Below are 19,873 nucleotides of genomic sequence, written 5' to 3' on the forward strand. Positions count from 1 at the left end.
TTGCACTATGTTGTGGTGAAAATATAATCCTGTTCCATTTAAACAGTTAACAAACCGTCCTGGGGGGTAGATTTTGATTACTTGTCACATAAGAGCAAAACCTTGCGCCCACTTCAAGGACCACCATTGTTTCAGTTCATTATCTATTAGCCATTTTGAAATGCACACATTTACAGAATAATACCCAAATGTACTTTGTTCAAAGCAGATTACAAAAGTATTTATATTGTGACATTTTGTTCTACAAATGTTTTTGAGATATTGACTTTTGCAAATATAATAAATATATAAAAAGGAGACAGCCTGTTGATAATATTTTAAGAAAATTGTAAATTCATTGAAGATAGCAGTTATCGTCACCCACGATGCTCTTTTTAGTGGTACTGTTAAAGAGCACTGTGATTCTATTTGCTGAAATGTTTTCAGCTAGATACAGGGTTTTCTGCCCTACATTCCTACTGAGGCTGTAGCAATATCTATCTATCTATCTATCCATCTAGACAGAACGATAGATATCTATCTATCTATAGATAGATAGACAGATAGACATCCATTGTCCTATCTATCACTAGATAGATAGATATATCTATATATAGATAGATAGAACGACAGATAGATAGATTACGAACAGGCGGTTGCCATAGGTAAAGCATTTTTAACTGCTTATATATATGCCGCCGTTTGATGAATCTTTACAAAATTTCCACCCCCAAAAAGTGTCAAGTTAGCTCTTGTTGCAAATGGAAAGTTTTGGGCAAACATCAAACAAGGGCCAAGAAATGGGGTGGGGGGTTGAAAAAAGTGCGAAGCGCTAGACAGAATTACACCGAATTTGGCAGAAAGGTAGATTTGCTTACGCTCATCACGTTTTCAGTTATTTGGTATAAATCCAGACAGTAGTTTTAGAGACATTAAAGAAAATCCAAATTTGTATGTCTCTGTTTGTGAAAACTTGCCGAATAATGACGAGCTTGTGCAGAGATCGGCAGAGTTCTGATTGGCTGCGGCTAGAGAGGTCAACTTTGAAGCTGGGGAACCGGGTTCGAGTCTTCGCAGGGACGCTCCTGTGAAACCTGTGATTCTGGGCAAATCACTTAATCTCCCCCTGCCTAAGTAAATGAATTTGTCTGGTTGTAATGCAGCTGGTGCTCATGTAAAGCACTCTTATACCTTCGGGTCAAGTTTGTGCTATATAAAACTATAGAAAAACACTTCAACCAGAAAGTTTTGACAGCCATCTTGGGACTCCTAAAAAAAAACATTAAAAAAAGAAAAGGGGTAGGGTAGGAATACCCTGATCCCCAAGCCTTGGTGTTGAGGTCCCAGAGGGACTTCGGTAGGGGAAACAATAATGTTTTATAAAAGTCACGGCGATTTTTGCCAAATATTAGCAAATTTCGCTGTGAATTTAAAACAAATCAAGCACGGTCTCCCGCGCTTGGCTTTAATATTGCCCTCGGGTGGGCCAGGTCCCAGGGGCATGTTGTCTCTAAAAATTACAGAGGCGGCTGCATGGGGCTTAAACGGGGAGGTGGTGATCCCCAGGGGCTACATTTGACAAATATGCAGGGCCTTGGGGACCACCACTTACCCGGGGCTATATTGTGCAAATATGTGGGGGGAGCGCAGACCCCCCTATGCCCTCGGGACCACCACCTCCCTGGGACTACTATTAAAATATACTGGTGGGGGGACTTCAGTAGGGGAAACAATAATTTTTATTAAAATTCACGGGTTTTTTTGCCAAAAATTAGCAAATTTCGCTGTGAATTTAAAACAAATCAAGCACGGTCTCCCACGCTTGTCTTTAATATTGCCCTCGGGTGGGCCAGGTCCCAGGGGCATGTTGTCTCTAAAAATTATAGAGGCAGCTGCATGGGGCATAAACGGGGAGGTGGTTATCCCTAGGGGCTACATTTGACAAATATGCAGGGCCTTGGGGACCACCACGTACCCGGGGCTATATTGTGCAAATATGTGGGGGGAGCGCAGACCTCCCTCTGCCCCAGGGACCCCACACCTCCCAGGACTTCCTTTTTTCCAGAAGGAGTGGGTCCGCGTTTCCCAACTCTCAAGCAGTTCTCAGCCCCGAGGCAGGCCAGTGTAAAATAAAGGAGGGGTCAACGTGGCCTTCCTCTGGTAAACATATATAGCCATGGGGACCACCCCTCCCTGCCATCCAACTACCAAGCCGGCTGCTGCTATGTCCCGGGGTGCATACCCCTGGGATATAGCTGTATGCTTTTGCTTAGTGAGAAATGACAGCTCCAGCCAAGCAAAAGAAAATACTCTGGTTCCTGCAGGCGGGGGCTGTCAAAGTGCTCTCGCCCGCTGGAAGTGGAGGTTTCATCTCTTTCCCTGACCGAAGACATGCAGGCAAGGAAATAAATTAAGCTATTGCTCTTGCATACAAGGAGTTGCATTTCCATCAGCTTCCTGTGTGCAATAGCACTGCCGGCTCCCGTAGGAGGCGGGGAGATAGCTGGGGACGCGGGTAACCTGTAACTTTCCCAGTGGTCCCAGAGCACACTCGGTAGGCTCCAGAACACCCAGGGAAACATGGGCAGGGGATGAGGTCCCCGGGGCCGAAATCAGCGGGGAGGGGGGCTGCACAGCTCCCCTTCCCCAAATTCAGTTAACACTAGCCCCAGGGCATGGAGTCCCTGGGGCTGAAATCAGCCCGGGGAGGGTGCATAGCTGCCAAGGTTTCAAATTGCTATGTGTGACATTTTCATAATTTCAGTGTAATTATGAGTGACATTTTAAAGACTATGAGTGACAATTTCTAGTGAGCAAAATCAAGCAATGAGGACGAAGGTAAACATAAATATCAGATATTACAGGTGTGTGTGCACCATCATTTTATAAGCAGTTTCTAAATTTGAAGGACCAATAAAAATAGTTGCACTCTGTTCAGTGCTCTGCTGCCTGAGTGACTCACCTACGCCAAACAGAGGTGACTGCCCATCCTAGCTGAGCCAGCAGAGAGTCTCTACGAACTGGGGCCTGGCTGTGCTGGCAACCACAGGGATGCAGACTGACTTATGCCAGGCAGATCGCAGTCACTGAGGCATCTGCCAGGAGGCCTGCTCTTTCCATTGGGCGGTGATCCTTTCACTGTAGCAGGCTGTTTCCTTGCACTGGGTAGCATCTCGGATTTCACTGTTACTGTGTTGTCCTGGTGACACTGTGCTGTTCATAGGTGTCAATTCATGGCACAAAGGTGGTCCTCCAGGGTTTTTAATCCAATGCCAATCACTACATTGTCTGCCAGACAGTGTCTGCGGGTGGATGTGGCCCCCAGGACTGTACATCTCTTTCACTAAGATTGTGCCAAAGAGTGCAACAGGTCTGTTGCACAGCAGAAGGGAGCCACTTGATTGTGGCTGCGTCCAACAGCAAAAACAAAAGCTTTCAGCTGCTGCCCACCATCTGAGTATCTGCAGGCCTGTCCACTGTGTAGTCACAGAGGACAGACGCCTTGCCGTAAAATAATAAGTGGCATACCGCCGTCCCCCGGATCAAAACACTTTGGTTATTAATGGGATTCTTCTGTGCTGTACCAGGACCAAAGAGGAGAGCAAGAGTTCCTTACATCTGGAAGCCAGTTTTTATGGCCATGGCAGACACCGGTGATGTGCCACAGTCTAAGACTTAATGTGCTGGTAGTGCTGGGCATGGCTTGATTCTTGTGTGCCACAATAGCACTGTGGGAGTTGATTGTAATGTTTTCCAACTCTGAGCACCTAGATTTCATGATTTATGATGTCTATTTATGGTTTGCTGCACATCAGTGTGCTTACTGCCAGCGCACTCTCACTCAGAGACTCATGCATCCACTCATAGACCCACTAAAAGAGAGTTACGCACCCAGTGACAGAGCCTCTCAAACTCCCACTCATAGACTCATGTACCTACTCACACACCCACTCACAGACCCACTGAGACACACATCAACTCACAGACCCACTCAGTGACTCAAGCACCTACTCACAGACCCACTCAGACACTCATGCACCTACTCACAAAGCCACTAGACCCACTCAGAGACTAACGTATCCACTCACAGACCAACGCATCCACTCACAGACCCACTCAGAGACTCATGCACCCACTCACAGACCCACTCAGAGACTCGTACTCACTCACAAACCCACTCGCTCACTGACTCACTCAGAGACTCATGCACCCCCTTGAAACCACTCTCATTCATTCACTCACTCACACACTGGCTCACACTTATGGAGGAACTCGAAAAACCCACTCTGACACCCACATAGACCAACTCAGACTCTCACACACCCAGTGAGACACTTACGCAGCCACTCTCAAAACCACTCAGACACTCACAGACCTACTGAGACACTCATGCACTCACTCACACACTCATTGACAAAGGTTACTGGTTACAGTTAGGAAATAAAACATTTTAAAACCTTAGAAATTCACTTAAAAAAACAAAGGTTACAGGGACGTTATAGTTAGGACATATCATTTTAGAAAACCTAGAATTTCACTGAAAAACCCAAAGGTTATAGGGATAACATAGTTAGGCTCAAATTTCACTCGTACAAACCAGTGAAATTCAGCAGTTATAGTTACCTGAGCTAACTATAACTTACGCGCCCGCAATGCACCGCTTAAGACTTCGCATATTACGTCACTCATGAAATGGTCAGTGTCAGTAAGTGTGAGTGTTTTCTAAAAGTTTGAGTGTTAAACATATATATAGTAAGCTACTACATAACTTAAATCAGTATACTTTGTGTACTAGTAATGAGTGAAACTATTTCTAACATATATTATGTGAGTGGCAATGTGACTGTGTGTATCCTTGTGTGAGTTGGTATCTGAGTGCTGTATGGGTGTGTGAGTGGCTGTGTGACTAGCTGTTTGGTGAGTGGCTGTGTTGATGAGTGGGTATGTGAGAGGCTGTATGGGTGAGTGGGTATATGAGTAGATGTATGGGTGGGTGAGTGATTGTATGGGTAAGTGAGTAACTGTATGGGTGAGTGGCTGGGTGTGTAAGTGGCTGCATGGGTGAGTGAGTGGCTGTTTAGTTAATTGAGTGGGTGTGTGAGTGGCTATATTGCAGAGAGTGTCTGTGTGAGTGGCTGTATAGGTGAGTGGACGTGTGAGTGACTGTATGGGTGAGTGAGTGGCTGTGTGAGTAGGTGTATGGGTGAGTGGGTGTGTGAGTGGTACTGTTAGGCGGTATGTGTGAGTAACTGGGTATGTTAGCAGCTGTATTTGTGAGTGAGTGGATGTGTGAGTGGCCGTATGGGTGTGTGAGTGGCTGTATGAGTAGGTGTATGGGTGAGTGGCTGTGCGTGTGAATGAATGGGTGTGAGTGGCGCTGTGGATAAGTAGGTGGGTGTATGAGCGTTTGTATGGGTGTGTCAATGGGTGTATGAGAGTTTGTGGATGTGTGAGTCGTTCTGTGGATGATGTCAACAGTGATTTCATTTGAGATTACATCAGTGATGTCACTGCCCCTGTCATAAGTGACATAATATATGAGGTCATAAGCAGTGCTTTGCAGGGGTGTAAGTTATAGTTAGCTCAGGTAACTATAACTGCTGAATTTCTATGGTGTTGTACGGGTGAAATCTGAGCCTAACTATAATATCCCTGTAATGTTTGATTTTTTTCAGTGAATTTCCAAGGCACTGTAGATGTTCAATACTGCCAGGGCTATTGATGTTCAGTACTGCCTAGATCCTCTGCATGGTGCTACTGATTTTCATCCGTGCCTGGGGACATTGATGCACATTACTGTATTGGATCATTAATGTTCATTATTGCATAGACATTAATATTGTTTACTACCTGTGTCATTGTTGTATATATGTGCGTTCGAGGCTTGTGATTGTCCGTTCTGCTCCCAAATGTGGGCAAAAACTCTCTTCGAGGCTGTCCCCCTCATGGAGCATGAAAAAAGGCACAACCTGCAACCAAAACAATGCCGCGTCGCCTAGCCTCCTTCAAAGGCAAGACAGAGAAAAAGGGCGAGCAGAATAGCAAGCATGCAGGCTAAAGCCTTACAATGCAAAGAACAAAATAAAGATCTGCGGTTGCGCCTTTCTTGCTGGCAGTCCTCATGGAACTGCAAAGGGACCTCTAGTGGTAGCCAAAGTACTGCAGCCTTGATACTGACTCAGCTGTGACCGCCAGTGAAAGATGGTGTTAACGATGCCCTTTTACTCCTGGCTGCAGTAAAAGAAGCCATTAACTAAGGATCCGTCAGGAATGTGAGAACTTGAGGTACTGCACTTTGTTAAAAGATGTCCAAGGAAAGTTAACAGCCTGGTCGCATGCACTCTAGAGTTACAGCACCCATAATTGTTCTTAAAATAACAGGCTTATTTGGTGAATATGCAAAGTAATGCATTTCTGCTAAAGTGCCCTCTAGTGATAAACTTAGGTACTTCAGCTTTGATGATTTACACAATGGCAACCTCTAGAACAGCCAGTGTTACAGTGCTGTTTAATTGCTGATCGTATTATCACTGGCTTTTTCTAGAGGTCCCTGTGTAGCCTAGAAGAAGGCTGCTGTAATACAACATATTAAAAATGTAACAATGTCACTTTGAAGTCAACAAGTAAGATTTTAAAAAAAAGAAATGTTAAACTGCATTCACTCATATTTTTTCTAAAAAATATGTACATACCCTGAACTCAGCGTCCAGTGCTCATGACCATGGTCATACGCAGCCGGCATAGTATATTTTGTGAACATGGGACTTGGTGCACGTCTTGGCCAAAGGACTTGCACCCAGAATCTGCCAAATGGCAAGCACAAATTCTTCAGTTGGTATGAACACTGGAATCAGCGCACAGCTGAAGACCATTTGTAATGTCCAGCACTTCTGTACATAAAACATGGCTTTCAGCATTGTGCTGTGTATTCTGATTACAAGGCATGCTTTAGCTATTCTTTGAGTTGAGGTAGGCACTTGGCACACCTTGTTTTCTCTAGATTTTTAATTTTATTCTTTCTTAAGAAAAATATATTCAACCTACTGCGTGCTATCAGGTGTCATGGGGCTGCCTATCCCCTATGTACATAGAACCTTAATAGAACGGGTAGTAAACCACTGTTACTCCCTAACCTGATGCACAGCTAGAATTCATTAGACTACTATTCTTGAATAGAACAACAATTCTTACTCAATTTTTTCATAAACTTCTCTTGGTTTTATTCACCATATTGTCATTCTGATAAAGTGATTATTCTTTCGTACTTTGTCTTTTCATTACATGTTAATGACACATGATATATTATTCATTTCCTATACAATTATTCTTTGGTATGATACTAGTCACACATTAACACAACCCAAAACAATTGTTTTCGACGATTGATGAATAGTTGGCCCGATGTATTTCGGGACCCAGTCCCTTCTTCGGGGGCCTTCCTGTAAATGAAATGCATATATGTCACTTTGTTGGGTTTTAAGCTTAGCTTCTTGATTTTTACATTGTTGCATTTTTACATATAATCAAGGTTCACTGTAAGTTTCAAATCGACCACCACTGCTACAATTACTAGCATATTTATCATAGTTCTGGAGTTGCAATCTCACATTATAGTGGTAACTAGTCGTTATCCTGTAAATATTTCGAGATTAATCTATTTATCTGTTCAAGTACAAAATGTTCTAGCTGTGGGACAGCTAGCCTGATGCTAGTTCACACTTCAAACTTATTCACAGCTATTCGACGTTTGCTGCATTACAAAATCTTTCTACATTCTATTCTGTTATTAAAAAGTTTTTTACTGTGTTACTGGTTCAATGCTCTATGTGGTTTGGAGATGTTTTAAAGCTATCTGGTAGTTTAAAGAACTAAACTACCTATATGAGACGCTGGACTAATTTTTAATTGCTTTAGCGACACAGTGCGTAGAGAAATTAGTTATCGCACTGTAGTGTTATTAAAAGTTTACCTTATCGTTCGTTACCGTGTCCTTTACGATTATGGAACAGTTTACGGTGTATGTTAACCGGGAGCTGTAGAAATAATAATCCTGTTGTAATACAACGCTGATTACCAATCACTTTTATGTGATAAATTAGTAAACTATGCTCTTCACACCTGGCTATGTTCAGTCGCGATCCTAAACCATTGGTAAAAAGTACTGTGGTCCCCTCAAAAAACTCAATGTTATTTCGGTTTTGCGGTGTATATTATTTCTCCGCCCCACATTGTAGTTTTTGGCAGTTATCATTGGGTACCACAGTTAGTGATTTGTGCCCGCCTCATCCAGAGGCTCCTCTGGTCTAGCTTGCAGTGTCCAGAGATGGTTATAAAGGTACCCCCACCAAAAATAAGGGTAAAAAGTGAAAAAGTAATATTAAAAATAATAGAACTCTTCCCCGAAATACTTTAATAATAGGTAAGAGTCTATTTGATTAAAACAAACGGATACTCATAAGGGGCAGAGTCAGCACAAGCGGCGAAAACGGAACCCACGCGGCTCTGAGCTTCATGAAAGCTGGAACCCCCTGACGTTGTGAAATCCCTATCACTACAAGCGCAACTGAGGGTGATTGGGCAATAAAAGCCTACAATAAGGCAGTGAACAAAACCAGTTACTACACAAATTGTGTGAGTACATGCTACCACTGCATGTTTGTCTGTGTATGTGTAAGTCCTGACGAAAGCCCCATAGACTCGTTTGAGCCAAAGGGGGCTGAAACATGTCGACGAAACCTTGTTAATACTTAGAGATCCAGTAACTTGATCCCTTATGAGTAGAATAGACTCTTACCTATTATTAAAGTATTTCGGGGAAGAGTTCTATTATTTTTAATATTACTTTTTCACTTTTTACCCTTATTTTTGGTGGGGGTACCTTTATGACCATCTCTGGACACTGCAAGCTAGACCAGAGGAGCCTCTGGATGAGGCGGGCACAAATCACTAACTGTGGTACCCAATGATAACTGCCAAAAACTACAATGTGGGGCGGAGAAACAATATACACCGCAAAACCGAAATAACATTGAGTTTTTTGAGGGGACCACAGTACTTTTTACCAATGGTTTAGGATTGTAACTAGTGTCCATTTTTATATTTGATAAACTGTCTACTAAACTTGGGGAAGTAAATGGACATTTATTCCTCCTCCCTACCTTCTGATTATTCAGTATGTTCAGTCGCGTTCTCTCATCTACCTGCGGGAATCAATAGATGCGAAGCTTTCTGGGGTCACGTTCTCACTTCTACCTACGGGCCCAAATTCTTCAGTTGGTATGAACACTGGAATCAGCGCACAGCTGAAGACCATTTGTAATGTCCAGCACTTCTGTACATAAAACATGGCTTTCAGAATTGTGCTGTGTATTCTGATTACAAGGCATGCTTTAGCTATTGCCTGCACTAGGCAATATACCCACCAGATGGTACACCATTCACCTACAGCACAAGGCTTATGCCCAAAGGCCTTGTACAGTGGTTTGGTGTTTTGACAAGGGGCCATACTATATTATTACTAAACCCACAAAATTCACTGAAAATACGATGTTAAAGGTACATTATGGTTAAGTACAAAGCAGACAAATAACTTTTGCATTATGTGATGTTATCAATGATGTAATTTGTGATGTCACACATGATGATTCTGTTATGTAATAATCTCTGTTTTTTAACTTAAATGTGTCTTCTGTGTTAACTGTAGCCCACCTTTGTGTTTTTAGTGAAATTTATAATTTTGAATGTAAGCCATGACACTGCTCTTTACTTTTCTAAGCTTGAGGCTTCTTATGAATCATGGCCCTTCACACACACTCAATAATGGCAGTACTGTTTAACATGTTACACTTTGCCAACTTGCATGAAAACACATGATTTATATTTTCCAGAAACTACATGTCTTCCTATTCCAAGAAGTACTGGTTATTACAAGAATATTGACCCAAAATGAACAGCTGTACTACCAGCTATATCGGCAGCCCATTCCAGTGAAAGACCTCGTGCTGGAAGACTTGCAGGATGGAGAAGTGAGAGTGGGAGGATCCATACGCGGTGCCTTCAGCAACAATGAGAGAAGTACAGCTTTTGCCTCTCTTTATTATTATTCTATACAGTGCTACAAGTCGGATTTTATGACTTTGTACTCATAACTCCTGATTCAGCCACTCCAGCTGACCAGACAGCCAAGCTGATTTCACTTACGAAGGGGCGAAATGAGATGTAGGGACCTTTCTTAATTCAAATACGTCCTCTATTATGGTACTGTTGCCTGGCAAAGAAAAATAGTAGCTTATAAACTGAACTGAAATCCTAATAAATTAGTTGACCAATTTCTTTTTCTGCCACATTTCGGGACCTCTGAAAGTTTTCGAAATTTTCACAGAAGATGGTCATTTCATAATTGGGTAATGGCTGTTCTCCTGGGTGTGTTTGCCTTGGTTTAAGGACCTATTCTTTGCCTCAGCATTTTTACTGCAGTCATGAATGAGAAGGCAGTGCCCCCAATGGCACAAAGCTCAAGTTTGTTAGCAGACTTGCGTTCTCTGGGGCCGTATTATAGAAAGTGCCCTGGGGACGCAACATGCATGTGTGCCCTCTCTGGGCATCCCTTGGCTCCTTGTTATTACAGAAGGGGCTGCAGATGCTGGTGTGGCTCCTTCTGTAATAGAGAAAGCTCTGTTGCACATGCAGAGCCATTGCGATCTTAAGAGGGCGTTCCCTCATTTGAGAAGTTTCAAATATTACGCTGTGATCAGGTTAGGGCCAAGGCCTTCAACTTACTATGTGGGTGTCGCAGAGCTCCTCAATTAGCCCCACACCTATTAACCTGTATATCTCACTCTTGGAAGCCTTAGTGAGATCCTTTGGATTCCAGGTACTACAGTATGCCAACAACACAAATCATTGTGTCCATCACTGAAAATCTATCTGAGATGGCTGAAAAATTCCAATGTTGCATGGTTGACGTTAGTAGCTGGATGGAGGATAACGTCCTCAAGCTAAACGCTGATAAGACCGAAGTCATGGTCTTCGGAGCCCAGCATTTCATCTGGTCAGAACTGTGGCGGCACTCCCTCAACTTTCATTTGCAGGTAAACCATATCACGAGCACCTGCTTTTTTAATATAAGATCTCTTAGGAGGATCTTCCCTTTCATCCTTGAGGAACTTCGCAAATCAGTAGCTATCACATTGAACACTTCGCAATTAGACTACTGTAATGCTCTTTATTTTAATATCAACAGCACTTCCCTGAATAAACGTCAGATGGTTCAAAACGTGGTTGTTCATCTCATACTGAATATTCCAAAAATGTCAGTGAGAGAAGGCCTCCGAAATCCTAGCTGGCTTCCTGTCAGGAAACTGGTGATTTTTCAAGGCTGTTAGTGTGGCCACCTAGGTCTACAACTCAAGGACTTACTGGCCGTTAAGTCTTCCTTTCATTGGTACAGACCAATCAAGCACTTAAGAAAATCTTCTAACAGGAAAGTCACTGGTCCCGAAAGGCGAGATAGGGCGTACGCTCCTTCTCTGTCGCTGCTGCCAACCTATGGACCACTCTTCCAATCCACATTGCAGACATTAGTTCCTTCTCCTCAATTAGAAAATACTTAAAAACATGTTTTTTCCGCTTAGATCAGTTTCCTCATCCTTATTTATCAGATGCTCTATTCTTTCATATCCTTCTTCTAGGCCATGACACTGCTCTTTACTTTTCTTCTGGATCGGGTTCTTCCTGATAGGGCTTTGGAGACCTTTGGATTCAGAGCCTTGATACTGGTGGGTGAAGTGCGCTATATACGTTTTTTTCATTTAATTTAATTTGCATGGGAATCCACATGTTATGGATGTGGGAGAAAGGCAAAGAAGTCGTCAGAAGGCACACTGACAGTGCGCCACAAAAAGCTAGGACTCTGTCAGTGTGTACCCTAATTGCATCCCTCTGGAGGAAGTCCTATTGACCTCCCTCAGACATTCCCTTGCGAGCGGGTGCAGTTGGTCGCTGCACCCACCTGCAAGGGGATCTTTCTTCCCTCTTAAAAGTGCATGCAGGTTTCCGTCTGCATAGTGACACACGGAGCGGCTTTGAAGCGGCCACTCCATATTTCACTTCAATGCGCTGCCCTTAGAGCAGCACAAGTTTGTGGCTGCCCTGAGGGCACGGCATGCACTTTCCCTGTTTGCGCATGGCATACCTGTTTGAAGATGCACCATTGCGCAAACAAGGAAAATGCGCCATAAATGTAATAGGACCCCTGATGTGAAATTTTAGAGCTTTACTCCCTCCCCCCCCCCCCAAATATGTATCTTTCTTTGCTCTGGAATACCATTAGATTCACTCTATTCTCTTATTTTGTTATACCTCTTGTCCTTTAGGGCCATTCTACCCTAACTTCTCTGTGTTTGTCCTAATTGACCGTGGATGGAATACTCAACCTTTTTAAATTACTTTATCTGAGTGACATCAGCTTACTGTAGACTATACTTTTACTCATCTTTCTTTCCCCAGGTTTTCTGCTTTTCCTCTTCCGTCTACTTGAGTACTCTTATATAGGTGGATTCTAGAAAAACATGCCCCTTCTGTTTTTAACTGTGAAACTCTTCCAGATTTTGCTGAAATTGACACTTTATTGGCCTGATATAATCTCTTCTATACACATATGCGTATTACTTAGGTCACAGATTTCATTGTCCGTGCGCACCAGCTCTATTCTCACCCGGCACTTTTAGATTGGAGGCACCTGGGTTGTTTCTTTACTTGGCATGCACGTATTCAATGCTTCACCGCATGCTGACTTGGTATAAGATTCTTTCCAAACCTATTCTTAACTAGTGGTATTTCTCTACTGATCATTCACAAACCTATTTCTTTTCCATATGCAATGCCATGGACTCTTGGACTCCCGCCGTTTAAGCACCTATGCACTATGGTGTGACATAGAATACCTTTGAAAATGGACACCACATCTACTTGGTGTCCCTTACATCTGTACAAATGTACAAAAACCATCTAATAATATTGTTTTGCAGCCTTGAGGAAGTTCGCACGAAACACGTCAGTTAGCCTATCTGTAATGAAGAATGTACTTCTACTGAACCACCACGTCTGTGCAGAGAATAAAGCATCTTTAACTACACACTACAAATCTGAAACAAGATTATTATATAGAATGTATACTTCAATCATGGACTGTGTGTGTGTGTGTGCTTGGATTTTCTTATTAAATTTGCCTATTCTTGTGCGTTTTTGTGTTTTGTTTCCAGGGTTGATGTAAGATTATTGCTCTGCGGCTGACATCTTTGCTTTCATTCCACACCTCACAGCATAATGTGCCCCATCTTCCTCTGAATGATAGTAGTATAAATCATAGAGCAATACATGCAGTGGTGTATAGCTAAGTTGACCTCCTGATAATTTTTTTCAAAAGCTATAGCGTCAAAAAGAGCTTACCCTGCTGATGCCCCTGAATGTCTGATGCAATAGACTGTCACATCCATTGCATTGATGGCTTGGGTAATGCCTGGATGTTCTTTGTGATCTTGCTGCCATTTCACTGCTTTTTACATCAAACCCAGAGGTTGACCAACCAAATTGAGATATCAAGAAATGTTCTCACAGGCTGATGATTCTGAATGGCTGTAAGTAGAATGTTACTGTCAGTTCCAGTATACATGCTACTTTATATTACCACTTTATTAAAGAGAACTTTTAACTGTGATGGTAAATTAAGATATTTAGATTAAGATATTTATGTACACTATTCTATTTCATTCTAAACCTATATTCTATATTCCAAATGAGTTGTGTATGTTTCAGTATGTGTATACATATAATTTACTTAATTTGTTTTTTTTCTTCTTCAGTTAAAAACTTCTTTAGAGTAAGCTTCAAAAGTGGATCTCAAAGCCAGTCCCACTCCCTTCAAGCCAACGATTCCTTCAACAAGCAGCAGTGGCTCAACTGTATCCGACAAGCCAAAGAAGCAGCAGTATGTTCATCAGGTGAAGACACTGTTCTTGACTCTGAAGTGAGTTTACTGATAGCTTCACACACTGATAGTGAACCACAACTTGGAACAAAGTCAGAGCAAATGGACCATTCAGACAGTATGTCAGACTGTAGCATGGATATCAGTGAAATCAGCGTGGACTGCGAGCAAATGGAGCAAACAAACTGTTGTGAAACTGAAGAACAGATTGAAAGTAACGTTTGAGAGAAGCACATGCAACGTGCGGACGTAACCCTGTGTCTTACCTGTACAGTATTTGCATTCCATAAATGGAGCGGTGTGAAGAAGCACTTTTTGAACATTTTCGTGGTGGTGTTGGCCCAGTCCTTTTTTGTTTCTGTACCATATACTGTAGTACTGTAAATGCAATTCATGTCTGTGTAAGCTGGATTTTGATGCCATTGCTTTCCTCTGATACACTCTGTAAGCGTTTTGATGGATGATCGCACATGACCTGTCATTTTCGTAGTCCTGCTGGAGAAAAAACCTCTTTCAGAACCATTTATATACGTGCGTGTGTGATATGATGACTCAATCCGTTCATAGTAGTGCTTGTTGCTACCTCTAGCAGGCACACATATTGGTGTTTTAGGTCAATTGGACTATCTTCAGCATTAAAAGTAAATATATGCTTAAGACATAAAGCCATTGTTCTTCATCTTCTAAAGTTGTAAGTAATTGGAAAAGAGTGTTACAGATAATATGGTGACAAAAGAAATGTAGAAAGCAGTTTGTTAATATCAATAACATGGTTGGAGTTATATTGTAATCCAAACGTTCATTGAAGTGCTATATAATCCAGGAATCTAAACACTCCAGAGTTGGTTATTGTCAATGTTACAGATTGCCAAATAGGGCACTAACAATAGAAGATTCTGCTTGAGTATCTGGAAAGAACTAGAAGTGGGGGAAAAGTAAAGGCCCTTGGTTGATGCTCTTTGTAGCATAGTACAACAATAATATTAAAACAGGGCTGCTGTAATTGGGACCCAGTAATTGATCCTGCATAAATGTAGAGGTACAAAGAAATGAAGCAAAGACACTGCAAAAACCACTGATTTAGCTCCAGAATTTCAACTCAATTTTATATGTCTGACAATCAGCTTACTATAACTGGAGTATTGTTAACCCACCAAGGACTTTTGATACAAGTAAAGCTGAAGCTCTATGCTGCACATTAGTAAGACCAAAATTCCTCAAGAAGCCCATGATAGGAAGCTCATCTACTTTTTGGCATCCTTATTCCAAATTGTCTATTGAGCTTCCCTAGAATTTAGAGTTATTCACTCCTGGTCTATAATATAGTACTTAGACTAATATGTGAATACTAATGTGTCATTTATTCATGATTTAAATACAGTCCCTGATACAGGAACAACTACTGAAAGCACCCCTGAAAGGAACTGGAGCAGGTATTGTTAATATCAGACTTGATGTGCAATCTGCCATCCAGTGAGACATCATACAATTTCTTCATTCAGGTAGGTAAATCACTGGAAAAGCAAAATATTAGAAACACATTTTCGAGAACCCACATAATTGAAAACCCGTTAAGTTTAAAACAAATCAGCAGAGTTACAATTCGGTTGAAAATATTGGAACATAATCCAAGAACAGTTAAAAAGATATTAATTTAGTAAAAAGAATAAACTGCTTTAAATATAAAATAAATGGTTGACTCTGTAATTAAAGGTTAAAACATTGTTTCATTATTAAAGTGGTAAAATAGGTAAAGAAGCTAGGGTAGATTGGGCTGAGCAGGGAAAGAGTTAATCCGAAGAGATGAGGGCATGGAGAGTAAACCCACAAAAAAGTGAAAAAGGAGGTACAGGGGAAAGATTGGAAATAAATTAATGTAAAAAATAAGTGTAAGGAGGAAGGAAAGAAAAGGACCATGGAAGGGGACAAAGCAGTGTAAATGTGTTGGAGTTAGGGGTTAACCCCCAGAACAGATATTCTCAAAAATTTAAAGGCGGGAAAGAAAAGGACCACAGAAGGGGACAATACAGTGGAAATGGGACAAGAGTTAGGGGTTAACCCCAAGAACAGAATTTTCCAACAACTCAAAGGTGGGAAAGAGAAGGACCATGGAAGGGGACTAAAGAGTGGAAATGGGACAGGAGTTTGGGGTTAACCCCCAGAACAGAAATAAAACAAATGTAAAGGCCACCCAATGACATGATGGGGGAAGAAAATGGGGATGAAGTCAAAAATAACTATGCAAAAAACAACAAAGAGAACCAATTATAAATATTAATACATTTAACTTGAAAAACAGAAAATGCTACTTTGTAAAAATGACACTCCAGGAATTGGTTTGAACCAAATGGTAAATGCCATTGATCTTAAAAAGGTCGAAGAAATAGTTAGGTGAACCTTTAATTTGTTTTTCTATGAAATCACATACACCCATCTTTCATTGTGGAATGTAAAAAAAAAGCATTCTGAATGTGGCAATCCTTTTTTAAACCATGGCTATCTGGATCGAAGGAGAGTGGATGGTGGTTTAATGCTCAGTTAGCTGAGGCCAATCAAAAGTAATTATAGCTGTAGATCAAATTGATGGGCTTTATCAAGGGAAAATTGACTTAGACTTTTTCGGGACTGTTTTAAACACTAACACAATCCAAAAATGTACCCTGGGATTTTTTTTAATAACCACCAAAAATAGATTTTTCAAAACGATTATGGTGCTTCAATGATACGTCACATGCCATTGTAAATGTGTAGTAATAATACAATAAAAAATAATTGTCATTCGATTTGATAAATGACATTACATTTCTTGTGCAATGGCGCCTCAATGTTAAGTTAGGGCATCAGAAGCATGGTTGGGGTTTTTAGATATATACATGACAGCTTTACCTTTCTTGTTCATCATTTTTTAACTCTGCATGCCTGTCCAAAGGGCCAAAAATAAGCACTGTGATGATGAGTATGCCCAGATTATAATTTTGCACTCCGTTAACCAAAATAACTCTTTATTTGCTGAGCACCAGTTCACTGAAGCGATATCATCCAAGGAGAATTTGTACAGTTAGTTAACTCTTTTATGCTTGTAGTCTTTTTAAGACAAATCATTAAATGCAAAGATGATCTACAGTGCCCCATGGGAAGGAGTAGAGAAAACTGAAGTTAATAAGGGATTGGATTTCCTTTAGAATATATTTTTTTAATACTTGGCCTATTTGTTCAATAGATAGGGTAACCCTTTAAAGACTCCAAGTCAATTCATGGATTCAGGGCTCCAATGAGGCGCCCAGTAAAAGATTTTCATCAGTTCATAATTGGCTAAATCCACTACTGGGAGGCAGATCAGCAAATGTTTTAATTATATTACACATTATCGAATGGATGAAAATGTGTTCTTTGGATGTTTCATAGGCATTCCACAAAGAGATACTATTTGTTGTATTTTTTAGGCATATATGTCCTTAGGGAAAAACTGCAATGGCAAATTCCATGACCTGTACAGTTCGCAGATGTATATGTACAGTACATTCTACATTAAAGGGGCCATCTAGTCACTGATGTCACAATAGGTCTCCAAACGCAGGAAGAAATTATCCACTAATGGATAGCTTGGAATCACTATTGTTGGTGATGGAGACTTATGTAAAGAGAATTTGATTTTTTCTTTGCAGCAGATGACATTTATTAACTTGAGTTAAATATTTGTGTAAAGGTCAGCTAGGTTCAATTGTATGAGTCACAATAGCTATACATGTGGCTTTACATTCTGCAAAAATATATTTCAAAATCTGGCATCTCACAAAAGCCTCTGTGGTTTCTTACCATTAATATTAAATACAAGTTTAGAGTACCTATCATTTGTCATTTTGTAAACTGGCTCACATCTTTGATGCCGGCAACATGGATTACTATTAGAAGGTGTCTTGGTGAATTATCTGTTGTAATAAATTGTAAATAATTGAAATGTGCTGTACACCCCAGCACACATAGAATTGCTCAGATATTGCCAAAACATTTTGCATTTAACGTGGTTTACAGTTTTTCAAAGAGACATAGAATGTCATAATTCTACCTTGTACATTTGTCAGTTGCATTAAAGAATCAGTGTGAAAGGATGAGAAAAGATTACGAAAAATAAGGTGTATTCTTTGATTATTTTTTTAAACATGGTTCGTTTTACAATTCAGATTTTTTTCGTATTTATAATTTTTGAAAATGGTGATTTGTCTTCTGCAAACAATTTGTGATTTATTGAAGTTTGCTTCTTATATGTTTTCTGCTGTGCTAGGTGGAGCATCAAGACCATGTCTAGAAATGGAGAAAAAAATAAAAAATAACTATGAGTTTTTAAGAGCAAAGGGTGGCAGATCATCGTGATAAACTGAAAACCTTGAAATTGTTGATACAACTAGTAATTTAAATTTTCTGAAGGTTGAAGTATGTTCACTGTGTGTGGAAGAAGAATTGTATGGTTTTGATTGACATGTGTATTGTGGCCTAACAGTGTTAAACATATTTAGAAGCATTTCAAATAAAATACTTTAAAAAATCCTGTGGACATTTAATATAATGGTGCTGCGTACCACAGAAGACTCTGTTCATTTAAAAATGTTTCCCTTTTCTAGAAACCAGACAGACCCATAAGCATAAAAAAAAAAAGTGGGCAGAGACTAATATGTTAAAGTTGAAGAAGATTTAACATTGTTTGCACTAAATCTATTTATTACAAAATATACATTTCAGCAATTTGTAAGCCAAACTTAGAATTAGGTTTAGCACACAAATAAAGTTGAGCTGCGATGAGAAACCAAAAAAATGAAAACATAAAGACAAACAATGAGAAATGAAAAACCTATGGTGAGCAAATGGCTTACAAAAAAAACTTCAAAAGAGTACCATCCACATAAGTTATTCAGAGACAACAAAGCACATACTAATACATTTATATCACTTGGGAGCTGCGTATAGATAATTTTAAAAAAATGATAATTTCAAAATCAGTTGTTGCAATGGTGTGCCACCATTTTAATTGCAAGATTTATTTGCAGAGTATTTATCAGTACAAAGCAATGTATTTATTGATATCACAGTTGTGGACCCTCTTCTGTTAAATACTGCAGGAGACTTATAATGTGAAAAACTTTCAGATTTCTTAAGTTCATACTAGGACTGTCAAAAATAGCACATTTAAAGGACTTAGATGTACAACCATTCTTCAAATGACTTTACAACAATGGGGTTAATACTTCACTATGTTTACCTACCTTTCTTCCCCTGGCTTACAGGGTAACTTGGTTCACCGTTTGGTGTATATATCTGAATGCAGATGTAGACAAAGTCAGAACAGTCACAGACAAGAGAACCTACAAATCTGTCTTCAGATGCTACTGTCATCAAATCTGATCCATCAAACGTTCGGCATTCACTTACCGCAACGAATGCAGCACAAACAGCACTAAGGAAATCTTTGCCATAGTGAAAGACTTCACCTTTCTGGAAGCAAACTCCAACAGCGTAACCCCATCTCTGGACCTCTGCACCCAGCTGTCCCTATTCTTCAGCAACAAGATCACCAGCATCTCTAAAAACATTGAACCCCAACTGGACCCTTCAACCCAGGAAGCCCTCCAGCCCATCTCTACCCAGTGTATCATCCTAACCACTGGGCCCAGCACCGCCGCTCAAGAAATAACTACAACCTTGCAGTCCATACACTCAGGAGTATCCTCTGACCCTGCCCTCCCCAAGTCTTCATCAAGGACTGGACCCCATCAGTGCAGTCTTGATCACAATCCTGAATGACTCAGTTATCACCGCCACCTACTTGGACACCTTGAAAAAATCCACAGTACTCACCCTCCTAAAGAAAAACCCTAATTAGACCCGAATATGCAAGCAAACTACTGGCCTATC

The 19,873-nt window shown here is 40.7% G+C and overlaps 1 protein-coding gene across 4 annotated transcripts in view; it reads left to right on the plus strand.

Moving 5' to 3' along the window:
• Positions 1–18,318, plus strand: part of ARHGEF3 (Rho guanine nucleotide exchange factor 3) — an 800,814-nt gene extending 782,496 nt beyond the window's left edge. For all 4 annotated transcript variants that reach the window (XM_078661575.1, XM_078661576.1, XM_078661577.1 and 1 more), the window contains 2 exons: positions 9,867–10,053; positions 13,842–18,318. In XM_078661575.1, coding sequence (XP_078517701.1) covers positions 9,867–10,053; positions 13,842–14,191 — 537 coding nt within the window. In that variant the 3' untranslated portion in view covers positions 14,192–18,318. The remainder of the gene's footprint in view (positions 1–9,866; positions 10,054–13,841) is intronic.
• The last annotated feature ends 1,555 nt before the right edge of the window (positions 18,319–19,873 follow it).

The sequence above is a fragment of the Lissotriton helveticus genome, chromosome 9 (genome assembly GCF_964261635.1).
Source record: "Lissotriton helveticus chromosome 9, aLisHel1.1, whole genome shotgun sequence".
Lineage (NCBI taxonomy): Eukaryota > Metazoa > Chordata > Amphibia > Caudata > Salamandridae > Lissotriton > Lissotriton helveticus.